Consider the following 16,598-nt stretch of genomic DNA (forward strand, 5'->3'; position numbering starts at 1 on the left):
AAAGGGAAAAACCGAAAACCCTTAAATTTCCTGCTGCACCTTTCTTTGAAAGAAATTTCTATTAGTTTTTCAAATTCTGAAAGTACAAAATCAATTACAAGTTCAAGTTACTCTTTGCTTCATCTGAAGAGTAAATTCAAAATGTATCAGATAAAATTTATTATCCTTCCATTAAATAATAGTTTTATAAATGTTCACTTTTTCGAGTTAATTATTTAATTAAAAGTTTTATAATCATTTTGTTTCACTTTATTTTATCAATTTCATTAAAATACTTAAATTTCAGTTAAAAAGAAAATAAACGCCTGCTTAGACATCCTTATTGTCTTCAAAAACGTGAGTATAGATACCAAGCTTGTTGTCTTGTTGTTACGAGACTCTATCAGAAAGTAAAATAATCTGTCGTTCTCTACTTCTCTAAATAATAAATCTGACTAAATAATAAAACTTTTAGTAAAAAAGAACAACATTTTATTTACATAATAATTTTCAGACGATTATTTCTTATTCCACAAAAAGGAAAACGTTGCCATGGCAAATCGGCAGTTTTAAAAGAAATCAAAAGTTAGCTTTTAGCTTACATAAAAAGTAATTAACAACTTTTAACACTTGTAGCTACTTTGTGAATTAAAATGTTAAGAAGCTATCAAAAGCAAGCTGTTACTTAGATTAAGAACCGTTTGTAACACCAGCAAACAGATGTGACAAAATAAATTCAATTTGAGTTTTAAAAAATGCTTTCAAATAAAATTGAGTAAAATTATTCTGAAAGGAGAAAAACTCTATTAAGTATAATATGTTCCCACGCTATCGACACATAACACCATTGATTAGAAAAGTAAAATCAGGTCAAGCGAAAAACATCACCGTTGAAACGGAAGAATGCAGTAGTGCTGAATCTGATGACTTAGAAGACATTTATAAACGGAAGCCAAATTTTGAACATTATTCTTACCCAGATGATTATTGGAAATTTAAAAAGTCCGTAAAATATCTAAGTTATGGACGACCTATAATAAGTGCTTTAGCTTTGATTACTGCGTATGATTGTGATTTTCAGGATCCAATTATGTTAAAAGCACTTCAAGAACACAGGATTTTGGAAACTCTTTTGAATTTTTTGAAAAGTGACGAAAAAAGAATTCAAGCAATATCTCTAAAGTTCCTAAAGAAACTTGCTAAAATCCGAGTTTTGCGCCATAAAATTGTCTATCTTAGAGGAATAGAAGCTTTGGTATTGCTTTTAGAAGAACCTCAAATTGATCTTAAGCAAGAAGCTGCTGCAGTTATAACAGCTATTGCTGATTTTCATAAAGCTTGGCAAGCAGTACGTGTCTCTGGTGGTATACCATTGCTCGTAAATATGATATACTTGCCGAATCGACTTCTTCAAGACCAGCCAGAGTCTATGAGCCAACAACAAAAAGATGTTTTAAAAGCAGCAGAAAATGCAGCAGAAGCTTTGTTTACAATCTGCAAATGCCGCAGAAATCAAATGGAGTTTTTAAATAGCGGAGCTTTAAGGGGCTGCAAAAATATACTAAAAACGCCACACGTTCGGCTATGTACTTTAGTTCTGCAAATAATTATTCGGTGCTCCCATCAAAAAATCGTTCGTTTAGTCGTAAAAAATTTGAGAATGATAGAAAATTTCAGAATCCATTTTTATAGCGAGGATCAAAGTTTAATGCAGGCAGCTGCGCGTGCTGCATTTTCTTGCGCCGAAGGAGATGAATCTAGAGCATTTTTTGGGAAAGCAGGCTTTGTTGACAAGTTATTCGAAATAATGCAAACTTCTGCCTTCCATTCGAATTATGAACTCATGGCATCCATTTCATGTGCATTGTGGAGATGTTCGGAAAATGAATCCAATTTAAAAAGAATTCAAGCTCTGAACGCTGGTCCTTTGATGATACAGCTTCTGAATTCTCAACCAAAACATGTTCAAGAATATTTAACAGCGTGCCTAGGTTGTTGTCTTACAAACCCACAAATCAGAACGGTGATCAGGAAAAACAATGGTATTGAAACGTTGATAGGACTTTTACATACAACGCACCCGCCGTTAATCATGCATCTAAATAAAGCATTAGCAATTGCTTCTGATGATAACGATTGCTTGCAAATAATGGAAAAACACGATGCCCTGCGTTTAATATGGTCGCATCTAAAGAATGAAAATCCATCAGTTGTGTCCAATACAGCATGGCAGTTGGCAGCCATAATGAAAAACTTTATTAATTCAGCTGCTTACGTTAGATCTTTGGTTGGCGGTGTACAAGTCTTAATGGAGCGCTTGCGTGGTGAACATAACCGTGTGTCGACGCCAATATGTGCTTTAATTGTGGTTCTTAGTCAAGATCCTGAAAATGTAAGAATTCTAACAGACTATAAAGTTGTGCATTGCCTTTCAGAGTTGACCAATACCACATGCCGCCGTCTAAGATACCATCTATGTATGGCGATTACTGCCGTTTGTCCTTATAAAAACAACAGAAAAGAATTTACTAGAAGAAGAGTTGTATTGCCTTTGATAAGAATTCTAAAAAGTAAGACTCCTGAAGTTGCTGGGGCGGCTACACATGCCCTATATCAATTGGCTCACATTCCTGTGTGCTGTGCCGTGATGTATAATAGTTCTGGTGTGTATGAAATTTTAATGAAGCAATTGAAAAGCGAGAACAGAGACGTTCAGGAATGTGCAGCCGGTATTATACAAAAGATGCGATTGTTTCCCCTTAATCGGGATGGAAATATCCCCACGTGGCTCATAGAAAAACATTCAGATCATTTTTCTTGATAAAATGTCACAAAACTTTATTTCTTGAAGTGCAATAAATTTGCTTTTAAAATTTTTTCTTTCATAGATAATTTCACGGTATAAAATATGACAAATCTTATTTTAAAATTTTATTATATTCCGCAATAATGTAATATTTTATTATATTCCGCATTTATTTAACGCATATAAAATGAATGGTCCCGCAGTGGACTGATCGTTAAGACACGGTTCCCAGCAGATGTCCGAAGTCAAGTATCACTGGCTACGGTCAGTCTGCGGGTGGGTGACCACTTGGATCAGCCTGCGTAGGGACCGAGGGTGTGCGGTATTGGTCCTCGTTAAACTGTTCTACCGTAAAGTGCTCGACTTCGCGTGCAGGTCGTCGGGCTACCGAAGCGGGGGTGCCATCCCCTCTGCAGAGGATCAAAATTGTGATGGCATGTCTTCGGATCATCATCAGGGATGTTACCCAGACCGTCGCCAATAGCCCATTGTGCAGCTCTAGTGTGACGTAAATGAACAACAACAACAACAACAATAAAATGAATGAGTGCATGATTATTAAAATTTGATAATTTTTTGATGAAATTCATTTTAGCATGGTGATTTTTTGCTTCTCGCTTGTATTCTCTAAAACGCAAAAGCTTCTTTCTTTTTTTTNTTTTTTTATTTTTTTTTTTTTTTTTTTTTTCTTTAAAGAGCTTTTCAGATTTAATAATTTATTATTCATGAAAAAAAATATTAAAAGCTTTCGGATACATTCGAGGACATTTGAGAACGTATGTTAAGACTGGAGAGCATTTTCTGTCCTCGAAGAGTTTGAAAGATTTTGGAAACAACTACTGAAATTCGGGAAGTGTGTCTGGTCACTTTAACTATAGTGCGTCAACCAGCATATAATTTTATTATTTTTCTTCATATACATTTAGTCTATAAGTTTTGTACTGGATTAAATATGCCAAATGGATTAGATATAGCAAAAGCTATTTATTCAATAATTTTGAATTTTCCATTCAGATACTTTTAAACACCAAATTTAACCCAACATTAAACTCACCAGATGAATAAGTGTATCTCACTTTTTAAAAAAATTTATTTCTTAAAAAATCATATCCTGCTTTAAACAGGTAAAATTCATTAAAACAAGATCAATACATTATGATTCTTATTGTTAAGGTCTAATTTTAAACTTATTCTTTTTTGTCAATACTTAAATATTTCTTTATTTACTAAATAATTCACACTTATTGTCAATAATGATTCGTCGCGTTATAGTGACATGTAATATCTTCTTTAAAATTTTGGTGCTTGATAATGGTAGAATAATTAATATCGAAAAAAATATATATTAAAGGTATTAAGACCTGCGTTAGGTATTTATAATATTAATGTATTAGATTAATATTTATATTATCTATTTTATATATAATAGAATTCATAGCATTTTATATATAATATAACAAAATTCAATATTTTATATATATTATTATATAATATCTATGTTATAGAATATCCTGGATGTATAAATATACAGAGTGATCTGTAATTACGCCTTTTAACATATATTTGTCAAGTCCTTGCAAAAAAATGAAGTAACAAAATCTACACAATAAGGTAGAAAACATATATTTAAACTATGGAAAAGCAAAAACGATATCAAAATCTGAAGAATCACTACTGAGAAAAAAAAGCCGAATAAAAAAAACATTTTTCCAGTTTGACTGTATTTTACAATTTGGAATAATCAGAATCATATTTCGAATCCCCCGGGAGAATTTTTTCACTCATCTCTGAAAAGAATATTAAAATATATGATGCCTGGCTTTATAAAAAAAAATAAGATTTATTTACTTATTTGAAATTAATTTAGTAAAATATTTTTCAAATACCAGCTGCAAAATTTACAGTGTGCTGCATTTAAAAAATTTATTGAAATATTCCATAATTCAAGTCGAAAATATATTTATCTATTTATTTTTTCATTAAACCTAAATGCATTGAAATGTTCAATCATTTTCTAACTTTAATCGACAACAACAAAAAATTTTAATTAATTTTACTCTGATTTTTCTTACTAAAAACATTTTTTCAACCATGATTCTTTTAAATTTTTATTCTTTTATGTACCCCTCTTTCATTTCACAAAAACATATAATATTCAATCATCAACAATCTTCACAGGTCGCTTTCTGTGGCGGTAATACCAGACCAGCACCCTCAACTCGCTTAAAATCTGGCAGTGACGTTTTAAAGGTTATTATTGTTATTATTTCAGTTGGATCTCCAGTCTCTTGTTCTGAACTTGCGTCAACCAGTTAAAACTCTGTATTGCAGCATGAATGAAGCTGAGCTAATAATTTTATACTTTTACTTACTTTTAATATTTATATCTGCCTAATAAAATGTCACCTGATCTATTTACAAAACGGGAAACGTTCTATAGGACGCCGCAACTTAAAATCGAAACCTCGTGTATTGAGTTTATGAAATTTTTAAAATAATTTTTTTAACAAGTTCACGCTTCTGCCGATGAAATAGAGGAACAAATAGCAAAATATTGTTAACGCGAAAAATAAGCTCCTTATAATGTCTATGAATCATCGAACTTCAATAAATTAAAATTAGCTTTTATAAGTTGGCAACAGTAAATGAAGAACGATTTTGATTATATATAAATTTATGAACGATATATAATCATCATCGAAGAAATAATCCAGAATATAAAGAAAGATGCCAGTTTTGAACAGATAAATTACCTCGATAATATTTTGACATTTTTATGTTGTTCTATATCAGTTATTTCAATGATTTTTCTAGTTTTAAATTCATTGCATAGCGAAGATTCATTTGAAATATCAAAGTATACACTCTCTACGGAAAATACAATCGAAAATTACAAGCGAAACTACGATTTTTGAAATTTTATTACCTATGTGCATAAAAAGTGGCATCAAGTAATGAAGACGTAAAAAAAATTTACCATATTGAAAATTAGCCATTTTTATTTTCTGGACATAATTTATTACTTTTCTTACCTAACGTTTCACTTATTTACTATATCTAAGGAAGCGTGTTCATTCTAAGTATGTATTTGACAATGACAATCAATATTAATTTTAATACTTGTCGCTCTTCTTTTTAATTGTCTTATGAGAAATATGTTCTATTCTTTTTTTCCCAATTTATTCTTAATTTTTCTGCAATTTTCTAATAAGTTAGCTGTAAAATATAATAAAATAATTTAACTATTTTGAGAGGAATTAAATAATTTATTTCCACTATTATTATTAAAAACTTTAACATTTTAATTTTTTTTTAAAAAAATAATATTTGTAAGTAGTTTCTCTAAACATAAATAACAATTAACCATAATTTTCTTGATTTTTAAATTTTTTTAATTTGTGATAAAAAATAAGTTTCAAGTTAGATTCATGTTCATTTCTTCATTAAAATTTTGATTCTTACCTTCCCACCCTGATTTATCTCTTCCATTAACAATCATTAATATATAAGGTAAGAAAAAATAATCAAAATGCGAAAGTTTACCTCAAAAATTAAATTTGCTAATTTCAAATTTAATCAAATTGAAATTTTGCTTTGGAACAGTTTTACCAAATTTTAACTGAAACATTTCACTGTTTTATTTCATCTCTTATTGAATCTACCTTGATTGATAAAATAAGCACTAAACTTGCAATAAAATCTTTAGCTAATAGATATAATTAAAGTCACTGTTTTTTCTTTTGTGTTCCTAACTTATTTAATTTAAGGAATTAAAAAGCATGAATTTTATTAATTAGCATTGTTTTGTATTTAAATGTTGTTGAAAATCTAAATTTTTATCATAAAAACAAATTGGAAGAGCTACTGAGTAAGTGAGCTCTTACTTAGTTCTCTAGTTACTAATAAGCTCTTACTAGTTCTGTCATTTTTCAGAAATACGAAGTACATATATATATATATATACAATATTTAAAATGTATTAAGGAATTTATTCTTTACTTGCCCTCTGAAAAATTTTTTTTGGATACTCTTGAGGATATTGTTATTACATTTCATACATACAATTATTTAATTATAAAATTTTAATATATCGTAATATTAAACATGCAGTTTAATTTTATACTGAAACATATATTGTTTCATAATAGGCATTGAAAATTAGCGTCATTGACAATTCTCTTTCCTCCCCCAATATAAAAGGGGAAATATTTTTATGTGCGTATTGGCTAACATAAATCATCACTGCCAGTTCTTGTACCTGCAATATTTTAAAAGAAAGAAAAACATGTAGTGGCTTGTCAGCATGAGAGTTGCTTGAAGTTTATCTCATTATATGATTTTATTTTTTTCGCTTTCTACTGTCTGATTTTTGCCAAAACTAGACAACTTTTTTGGCATAGCCGCTGAAATTCTCATATGGAGGCCTTCCCACATGAAGATTGCTTGGGTTGTATTGGCAGTTCAAAGTGAGCAATATTGAGGCATATTAATTTTATTGTTACCCTAAATGCTTTAAAATATGAATATATAAAAATATCAACAAACAGATTTGTGGCCTTTGGCACACATTCTATGAAACACATTTCATACTTATGAGCAATGTCATACTGTAATTCTCACGTTTTAGCATAGTTTGATTTGATTAATTTATAAATAAATGGCATAGTAGACATGCTGTATACCTTCCAAAGACATTTCTTTGACTAAAAATTTAAATATTCTGACGCACAATGAATTTGCATGCCAAAGCATTTCCACCTTGTGTTCTTGTAAATAACAATAATAATATGTCATGTAATGACTAGAATTATGATGAATATATCTTTAAACTATTTCTTTTTATTTATTTATTTTTTTTAGTCAAAATTTGGTTTGCCAGCTAAAAAGTTGCTTGATGTTTGTCTCATTCTGTGATTTAATTATATTTATATTTTTGATTGCTACTGCCTAGTAGTAGCCAAAACTAGGTCCCTTTTTTGGCATCTTTACTGATCTTCTCTGATGAAAGCTTTCCCACAGAAAGATGCTGCTTGGGTTGCATAAACTGGTCAAAATATACAATAATGAGACATAATAGTTTGTTACTCTGTACAGGATGTGTTTTGAAATTGAAAATGGAAAAATGTCAACAAACAGGACTGTGGCATTTGACATACATTTTATGAAACATAATTCTCATTAGTGAGCTGTACGTCATACTGCAATTATTAGATTTTAGCATAGTTTGATTTAATAACTTATAAATTATTGACTTTGCAGGCATTTTTTTAAGTGATAAATTTTAATATTATAATGTAAGTAAAATTTCCACCGCATGTTTCTGTAAATAATAATACCTTGACATATAATTACTAGAATGCTGTTTAACTTCTTTAAACTATTTCTCTGTTTTTGTTTTTTTTTAAATCAATAAGCAATAACTAGATATTTTTTGCTGCTAAAATGTGTTGTTCTGTACATGATTCCTAAGTATCTATTTCTTCATCAAATAAAATTTTCTTTGAGTTTAAATAAATTGTAGGAAGTTTAAATGTTCTTTAGTAGCATATCTCTATTGTCAAGGTAAAAAAATTTTAATGTTTATTTGAAAAATGTCTGTTTGAAGATTAGTTAAACGTTATACTGTTTAAATATTTTAGTGCAATAATTATTTATTACGTGTTTATTTTTTTTGTATTAGATCTTCTTTCTTTCATATGAAAATTTTATAAATTATTTTTCTTTGATTTAGAATCGATTTAAATGCCAAGCCGCTGTTGGATTCTTGGGTGTCCGTCCAATGTTGATAGATCCAACACAAAGTTTTTTAAATTTCCCCATGATGAGGAACTAAAACAACTTTGGATTGATGCTATTGGAAGAGATGTTGCACCTTCTGATTTTTCCAGGGTTTGTTTCCTTTCATATTTTATTAATCGTTCAGATGCAAGTGAGATAGTTTTTAATAAATAATATAAAATTTCTGCCTTACTTTCATTTACAAATGTTTTGAAGCATTTTCTGAAAATTTTTAAAAACTTAAAATAGGTAATTTTTTAGCTTTATAAATATTTATATTTATAATTCAATATGTTAATCATGATGTTTTAAGAATCTAGTCATTATTTTACATTATTGAAACTTGAATTATTGTTAAACACATTTTTAATTACATATTTAGAATTTTAAAAACATAGTCAAGAAATGTTTGTGGAATTTTTTAATCCAATATCCCTGTCATTTTAATTATACAGTTAAAGATACAACCTATTATTAATCTATTAAAAAGAAATATATATAGTTTGATGAAAAATTCTAATACTTGGGATAAAATAAAAACCTGAACAAAGAATAGAATTCAGAGACACTTATTTGATTGTTATTGTTTAAGAGAATTAATTGGAATTTTTGAAATAAAGTTATTGAAAAACTAAATTGTTAGAAAAATTAGTCTTGCACTTAAAGACTTTCTTTAAAAACAGTGTTTTTACTACTCCCATATCCAAGATCTGCTGACTGGAAAGAGTTCAAATATAATTTTACAACTTCAGGTACATTTTCCTAAACTTAATTTTTAGTTCAAGGGGAATTTTTATTCTGTTCTAGCATTGCAACACTTCTTTTCTGTTACATGTAATTTTATTGTGGTTTTAACTTATTTTCATATATTGCTATTTATATGTTTACAAATAACAGAAGCAGAGAGAGCCTGGTTAGGGTAGGGGCATAAGGGACTGTTGCCGTGGATCCCCACAACAGAGGGGGGATCCCAAATTGATAGAAAGTTTATTTTATGTTTCTTTCTTTATTGAACTTTTTTTTCAAACAAAATATCAGTACAGAGTAAAATCCGTCAGTTTCATGTTAGCTTCGTTATTTCTTCATTGTATGAACACAAGAAATTTGTATTTCGTAAATCCATGGCTTTCTAGGTAGGATTTCTGCTAAATTTTTGCAATCACGATGGACAAATTTGGCCCTTCAAAAGCCTGTATTTTTACATATTGCAAAATGTGATATGTTTACAAAAATCTGGACTTCTGATTGGCTTAATTGAGCTATTGAAATTGCAAAAATTTGGCTGAATTCCACCCTAACTTCAGCAAGGATATCAATTTTTCCCAACTAGATGACAAGGTTAACAATCAGAAAACTGCATTCGGTGCGAGGGACAGAACTATATTTCGCCTGACCATTGAAGGTGGGACTTTATAGCTAATTTAGATTCTAATAAATTTTCTTGTGATCCATAATTAGGTTAAAAATTTAAAAACCACCCTAAAGTTCTGTTCTTCATTACTGATGTAGTGAAGCAGAGTGGGTCCTCAAAAGAAGTTTTGGCCCCAGGCCCCAATTAGGCTAAGTCGGGCCCTGGAAGCAGAAGATCTTTTTAAGCTTTGTTTTGTCAATATTTTTATTATTTATGAAAAACACAGGATACTTATTCCACTTAAATATGGAATTAATTAATGAAAAAGGAAGAATTGATAAGGAATGTTTTTTGTTTTGTTTCAGGTGTGCTCCAAGCACTTTAGGCCTGAAGATGTTGAATCTCTCAGCATTATACCACTGGTTGACTCTGCTAACAATATACCGTCTCGCCTCAAACTTAGAGAAGGAGCTGTACCTTGTGTATTTGAGGGTCTAGTTCCTAGAAGACAACGCAAAAAGTCATCACCAAAACGCAATCTCTCTCCTGAAAAAACAAAGAATTCAAAAGGTGCTATCTTATGTACATATATTATATATGTGGGGGTATTGTCAAACTTATTTATAACACAATTATTTTCAGAGTCTCTTTAAACCCCTTGTGACCAAAAAGTGACTTTATTGTTCCTTATTATGCTGAATGGGGTTAAAACGTGCAAGATTTGTTTGTTATTGAATGTTACCATTATTCAACATACATCACTTATGGTGCAGAAATAGGTGCTTAATTTTTAAACTTTGTTTTTCAAGGTGAAATGTAATATCCGGCAAAAGTGACCAATCCACTTGGACAACTTTTTTTTTATATTTAAATAACGTCAACTGTGAGAACTATTGCTTGAAATTTCAAATTTTTAAGTATAAACACCAAAATTGTTAGTAATTTTAGTTAGGCTAAAACCGGTGATGAAATTTAGCCGGTACACACATACTGGCTTTTAAAATTTCTGAAGTACCACATACCAGTTCTTAAAATTTCTATTAATTCAAAACATTACATTTTGGAAGGAGTTTGATTTGTAGTTTACTGAAATAAGTGTATTGTGGATTTTTACTGAATTGGAGCATTTAATATATTTCAACAATTTTTAGTAATTATTTTTGACTTCATTAGAAATGAAGAGACTACTAAGTTAAGTGAACTACAAAAGACACGTTTATAGAAAAGAAACATTAAGTGCTAACCAGGCAGGCGAAACCAATTATCCTGAGCGCTAAACACAGGACGAGTTTAATATTTTTCTGGAAAATTTTAGGGATTAATAGTCGTTAAAAATAAATTGGGATTTGATTACTGTTTCAAATTGGGTATAACAAAGGTATTCATGTTTCTGAAGAATAGAGAATGCATAGTGAAAAGTGGGGCCTTTGGAAAATGTAAAAAAGAACCAGTGGACGTTTTTGAAGAAGAAAAAAATTAATTACTTCATTTCAAAATGATAGGGTGACCTGGGGTAATTCCTGATCAAAAAACGCAAACATCTGTTTTGTGAAAAAACTATTCAAAATAGAATTTTAATATTTACTGGAAGTTTGAGGCTATATGAGATGAGTCCTATGCCACCTTCTTTTGTTTGAAAATCTAATTAGAATTTAAAAGATTTTAAATTTTTAGTGATCAGGAATTACCCCTGGTCTTGATCATTTCTGGGGTAATTCCTGATCACTTCTGGGGTAATTACTGATCACCAGTTTTTATTGTAAAGGGGCTGTTTAAAAATAATTATATAATGGTAATTAACAAATAAGACATCAAGATCAAACAAATAAACCAAAAAGATATGTTTAAGCAGCTAATAAAATGATTTATTTAAAAGCAAGAAGAACGATTAACACTTTAAATTTTCAAAAATCTTTGCATCGTGCCATACATTTTAGGCAATCAGCCAACTCATTCTCATGTTCTTCTGAAATATAAGAGAGTTCCCACATGGGTTACTTTTGCTGGATTTTTTAACTTCATTAAGGGAAAGTGTAAAGTTAAGTAAGGTATGTCAACAGCTCTGGCAGCAGCTCTCACACTGAAATTTTCATTTTCAATCATTAAAAGAAATTCACTAATTTTGTTTTCTAGAAGCTTAGTATCCTTTTTAGGCTTATAATTTCTCACCATATTTATACTAGGCTAATTTATAAACTTAAAAATTATTCTAACAATTATACTAGGCTAATTTATAAGCTTAAAAATTATTCTAACGATGTACACACATAAAATTAAGATAGAAGCAAGGTAAGACAAATCAGAAATGGTGCAAATCAGAATACAGTCTTGTATACAGTTAAAAACAAATTTTGTGATGACAGTTAAAATATATTTTATAGTTGTTCCACTTAATAAATATGAACTGTTATTTAAGAAAAGACAAGTTAGTACAGTACAGAACCCGTTATCCGGAAATCAGAAAACCGGAAAACCAAAAAACCGGAACAAAATTCGATAAATTTTCCCACCATTATAAAAAAAAAAATTTTTTTTTCCTTATAAAGTTTTAGGATTTTTTGTTCTTTTTTGAAAGATGTTTACCTTACCATCATTTTGGAAATAATCCTTAGTGTATTGCTCCATCGTTTTTTCTTTTTAAGATTATTTCCAAAAAAAATTATTTTGTAGTTGTGTTTAACAATAAAAAAACGCCTTTTTGTAGCGATTCAGAAAACCGGAAAAATCAGTTATCCGGAATAGCGATGGTCCCGATCGTTCCGGATAATCGGTTCCCTACTGTATTTATAAGCTATTTTATATACTATTTATAAGAGGAAATGACAATGATCAGGAATTACCCCAGTGATCAATAATTACCCCATCTGTAGGGGGCAACATTTGATATAGTTTCCTATAATCAATTCTAATATTTACAGTAGATGTGAAACAATTAAACAAAAGCTTACACTACTTTTATATCAAAGAAAAAGAAAGTGACTCAAAATATTTATTATTAAGAGAAGGAGGGGGATCTTTGCAGAATTGTGCACATTTTGAAACCCATCTTTGAAATGGAAAATACAGAAAGCAGTTTAAAAGATACTTATTTTGTTAGATTAAAACAAAAAATTATTATTAAGTAAATGTAGTTATACTCTAGTAAAGTGTACAAGCATTCTTGTCCATGTCTTAAATTTAAAAAAAAATAATTTTTTTAAAATAAAACCTAGGTGATCATTATTTACCCCAGAAACAGAGTGATCGTGAATTACCCCGGGTCACCCTACAACATATGTTAGCATAGTTTTAAAGTGTCACAAATTAATCTGATATGCATAGTTGTCAAAATTAATGAAAAATGCATAGAGTCAACATGTAAAATAATTAATACCATGTGCAGTTTGACAGAACATTGTTTATTCTCAGAAATTGAAGATGAAATTGAACTTCAAATAATAAATGAACTGTATATGGCGACTGGTGTTCATTCAAGAAAATCAGCAACAAAAATTTTGTACCCTATGTCCTATAAATTAAAAATGATATAATTGGTAAAAAAGCAAATAAGTATTTAAAAATTTGACCTTTCTTTTACTAACTAAGAATTTTCTATTTTAATTTATCAACATACAGGGATGAGATTCTTCCGCGGATTTCCGCTTTTTTTCAGAGTTTTCCATTTTTTCCGCTGAAAATTTTTTTTTTTGCACAAGTTAAAATATTTTATGAGGAATTTCATTTTCCCCGGAGCGAAATTATTGAAGTCCTTATTCCTCCCTCTGAAGTTTCTCTAAAAATAATTTCCTAGGGATAAAACTGGTTGACCTTTATACAGGGATGAGATTTTTTTTGCTTTTTTCTTCAGCCTTTTTATCAAAAACTCCGATTCTCTTAAAGTTTCTTTTTTGAAATTTTTTTTTAAATAAATATCCCGCTTTTTTTTGAAAATTCAGTTATTGAAATAAAATAATTATATTTATTTACGATTTTCAAAGAAAAACAGAAAATTCAAACTATGTCCTAGCTGCTAACCCTTCCGCATTTTTACTTATGTTAGCTATTTTCTCCGATTTCACGCACAGAAAATAAGGTTTTCCGTGTTTTTTATCTGTCGGCGGGATAGCTCGTATTTTTTCGTAACTCAGACGTCGCTGCTTCTTGTATTCTGGAGTGAAAGCAAACAAAAAAAGAGCGAAAAAATAGAGGTGGATTTGCTGTGAAAATATTTATTTACTCATTCAATTAATCTTGTAAATATTTATTTATTATGTCTAAACAAAAAACAATACAAGCAAGCCTTTTAAAAATCCCAAGTCCAGACTCCGCAATTCACGCGATTTTTTGATCAATCATCGATTTTCGTATTTACCTGATTTAAAAGTTGCGCATTGCAATTCTTATTTACGCTTTTTAAATATCATACATTATGACTCGTATTTACGAGATTTAAAAATCGAATATCGTGTTTTGTATTTATGCATTTTTAAAATCGCGATTTTATTATCAAACATTGATTTTCGTATTTACCTGATTTAAAAGTTGTAAAAAGATTCTTATTCAGGCGATTTAAATATTGTACATTGCGATTCTTATTTACGAGATTTAAAAAAACCAATATCGCAATTTGTATTTACGAGCTTTTAAAACCCTGTGTAGCTACGCGAGCTTAAAATCCAATGCCGTGATTCGTTTTTGCGGTTGTAACATCGCTCAATTTAAAAATTATGAATCGTGATGGGGATTTATAATATATAAGTTTAAAAATCGCACTTTATTTGTCAAATTTTTGTTTATATATATATATAATATATATATATTCTCGGATTTCCTCTTTTTTACTTTCTGACTACTCTCATCCCTGCAACATAGCGGGAGGTGGGGAAATGCAAGGAAATCAGGTTTATTCAAAAAAGATCGCAATTCTACAACTAATCTTCAGCAAATACTTTTCTGTTTTGATCAATCAACAAATAAAGTTTTTTATTTTTTGAAAAAAAAAGAAAAAAGAGCATCAGAAAAAGAAAATTTGTAGGAAATCAGTTCCTAAAAGAAGGTTTTGTTTGCCCTGCTGATAAATTCATCTGTAAGTAAATTTTCTAAGGTTTTGTTGCTGTTTCAATTGTAAATTGTTTAATCATTTTATTACCATCATAGTTGGCCAGCCAGCCCAATGGGGGCTAATGCCTTCCTCTAAAGATTTCTCCATAATGACTTCCGATTTATCTTTGATCTCCAATTCTTTTCAATAATTGCACGAAAATCAGTCTGAACTGCGGCCTTCCCCGCCTTCTTGTTCCATTTGGTCTAAAAAGCAATTATCTTTTTACTGTATTGTCACCACTCATTCGAATCACATGGGCCATCCAATTCTTCTATTTATTTCTATGTATTTAATAATATCGGGTTGTTTATAAATCTTGTACAGTTCAAAGTTAAATCTTCACCGGTTATTGTTTTAATTTACACCACCTAGTATACTCTGCGAAATCTTTCTCTCAAATATTGCGTTACAATTTTCCTCTAGTTTTGTCATTGTCTAAGCTTCAGAAGCATATATCAAGACCGACCTGACAAGAGTTTTGTAAATAAGATCATATTGCTATTAAGTGTTTAAAAAAATCTTTGGAAATAAATTTTAATTAAAAATTGTTTTTATATTTTGCAGTTATGCCACGGAAATGCTGTGTTCCTGGATGCAAATCAAACTACAACAAAGAAGCTGTCTACACAACAGTATTTCAATTTCCATCTGATCCAGACAAAAAAAAGCTATGGTTAGAAAAGATCAATAGAGAAAACTTCAAACCAAGTGCATCTTCAGTTGTTTGCATTAAGCATTTTGAAGAGAGTTGCATCATCCGGGAAGATAGAGCTACCCGAGACGATGGCACTGAATTGGTTGTGCCAAGGAACAGGTGTACTCTAACTGCTGATGCAGTCCCAACTATATTTGAAATTTTAACCCCAAGTAAAACATCAACACCTAAGAAAAAACGTGTTGTTAAAAAGAAGAAAGAAGTTTCAAAAAGTGAGGAAAAAAGTATTTCTAATTCAGAACTTGAAAAGGAAACTATTGCTAATGAATCTTTGAACAAGTCAGCTTCAAACACTGATATTCAGAGTAAGTTTTTAAGTTACTGTAAGTCATCGAGTTAAATTTTAGTTGAAAAGAATGACAGTTACTGATTTAACATACAGATTCTGTTCTATTTATATATATAGATCAAAAGTGAAATTAAATAAGTTGTTGTCACTTCTAAATGTTTGCACTTACAAAATTTTGCAACATGACAACTAGAGCTATCACTAGACTTTAAGAAGTCCTGTAAAAGCATTTTGCAGGGCCTTCTTTTTCTTCTATTACTGTGGGGTCTTTTTCACCATTTAATTTCACCCAAAATTCTTAAAATAATATATAAAAAGAAGAAAAAAAAGTGTATGAAATAATTTATTTACTTCTGTTTTGTTTTTTTTTTAATTTATTTTTTATAAATAAATTACTTCACATTACTTCTTCAAATTTTTACTATTGCTGAAGCTTTGTTAATCATTTATTATGTACAAAATCCTTAAAGTAGAGATGAGAAGATTTGTGTTATGCATCTTATTTTTTTAATTCTATGATTTTAATTTTTATGAATATTTTTATTTTGCAAGTCCGAAAAACTTATAAATATCATAGCATTTCAAAAACTATGCTTC

The 16,598-nt window shown here is 29.6% G+C and overlaps 2 protein-coding genes across 8 annotated transcripts in view; both read left to right on the forward strand.

Moving 5' to 3' along the window:
* Positions 1-702: 702 nt before the first annotated feature.
* On the forward strand, positions 703-2,844 carry LOC107448203 (outer dynein arm-docking complex subunit 2-like). Its single transcript, XM_016063317.3, has one exon. The coding sequence runs from the start codon at positions 797-799 to the stop codon at positions 2,798-2,800; it is 2,004 nt and encodes a 667-aa protein (XP_015918803.1). The 5' UTR covers positions 703-796; the 3' UTR covers positions 2,801-2,844.
* A 2,628-nt stretch (positions 2,845-5,472) lies between these two features.
* The window catches only part of LOC107448205 (MYND-type zinc finger-containing chromatin reader ZMYND8), a 53,409-nt gene continuing 42,283 nt past the window's right edge, over positions 5,473-16,598 (forward strand). For 2 of the 7 annotated variants that reach the window (XM_016063318.3, XM_016063320.3), the window contains exons 1-4: positions 5,473-5,865; positions 8,517-8,674; positions 10,280-10,484; positions 15,562-16,017. In XM_016063318.3, the coding sequence (XP_015918804.1) occupies positions 8,528-8,674; positions 10,280-10,484; positions 15,562-16,017 (808 nt within the window). In that variant the 5' untranslated portion in view covers positions 5,473-5,865; positions 8,517-8,527. Of the gene's footprint in view, positions 5,866-6,278; positions 6,296-7,171; positions 7,252-7,869; positions 7,974-8,516; positions 8,675-10,279; positions 10,485-15,561; positions 16,018-16,598 lie in introns of those variants that run through there. The other 5 variants (XM_016063319.3, XM_043054450.2, XM_043054453.2 and 2 more) reach the window with 5 other exon arrangements.

This window comes from Parasteatoda tepidariorum, chromosome 6 (genome assembly GCF_043381705.1).
Source record: "Parasteatoda tepidariorum isolate YZ-2023 chromosome 6, CAS_Ptep_4.0, whole genome shotgun sequence".
Taxonomy (NCBI): Eukaryota; Metazoa; Arthropoda; class Arachnida; order Araneae; family Theridiidae; genus Parasteatoda; species Parasteatoda tepidariorum.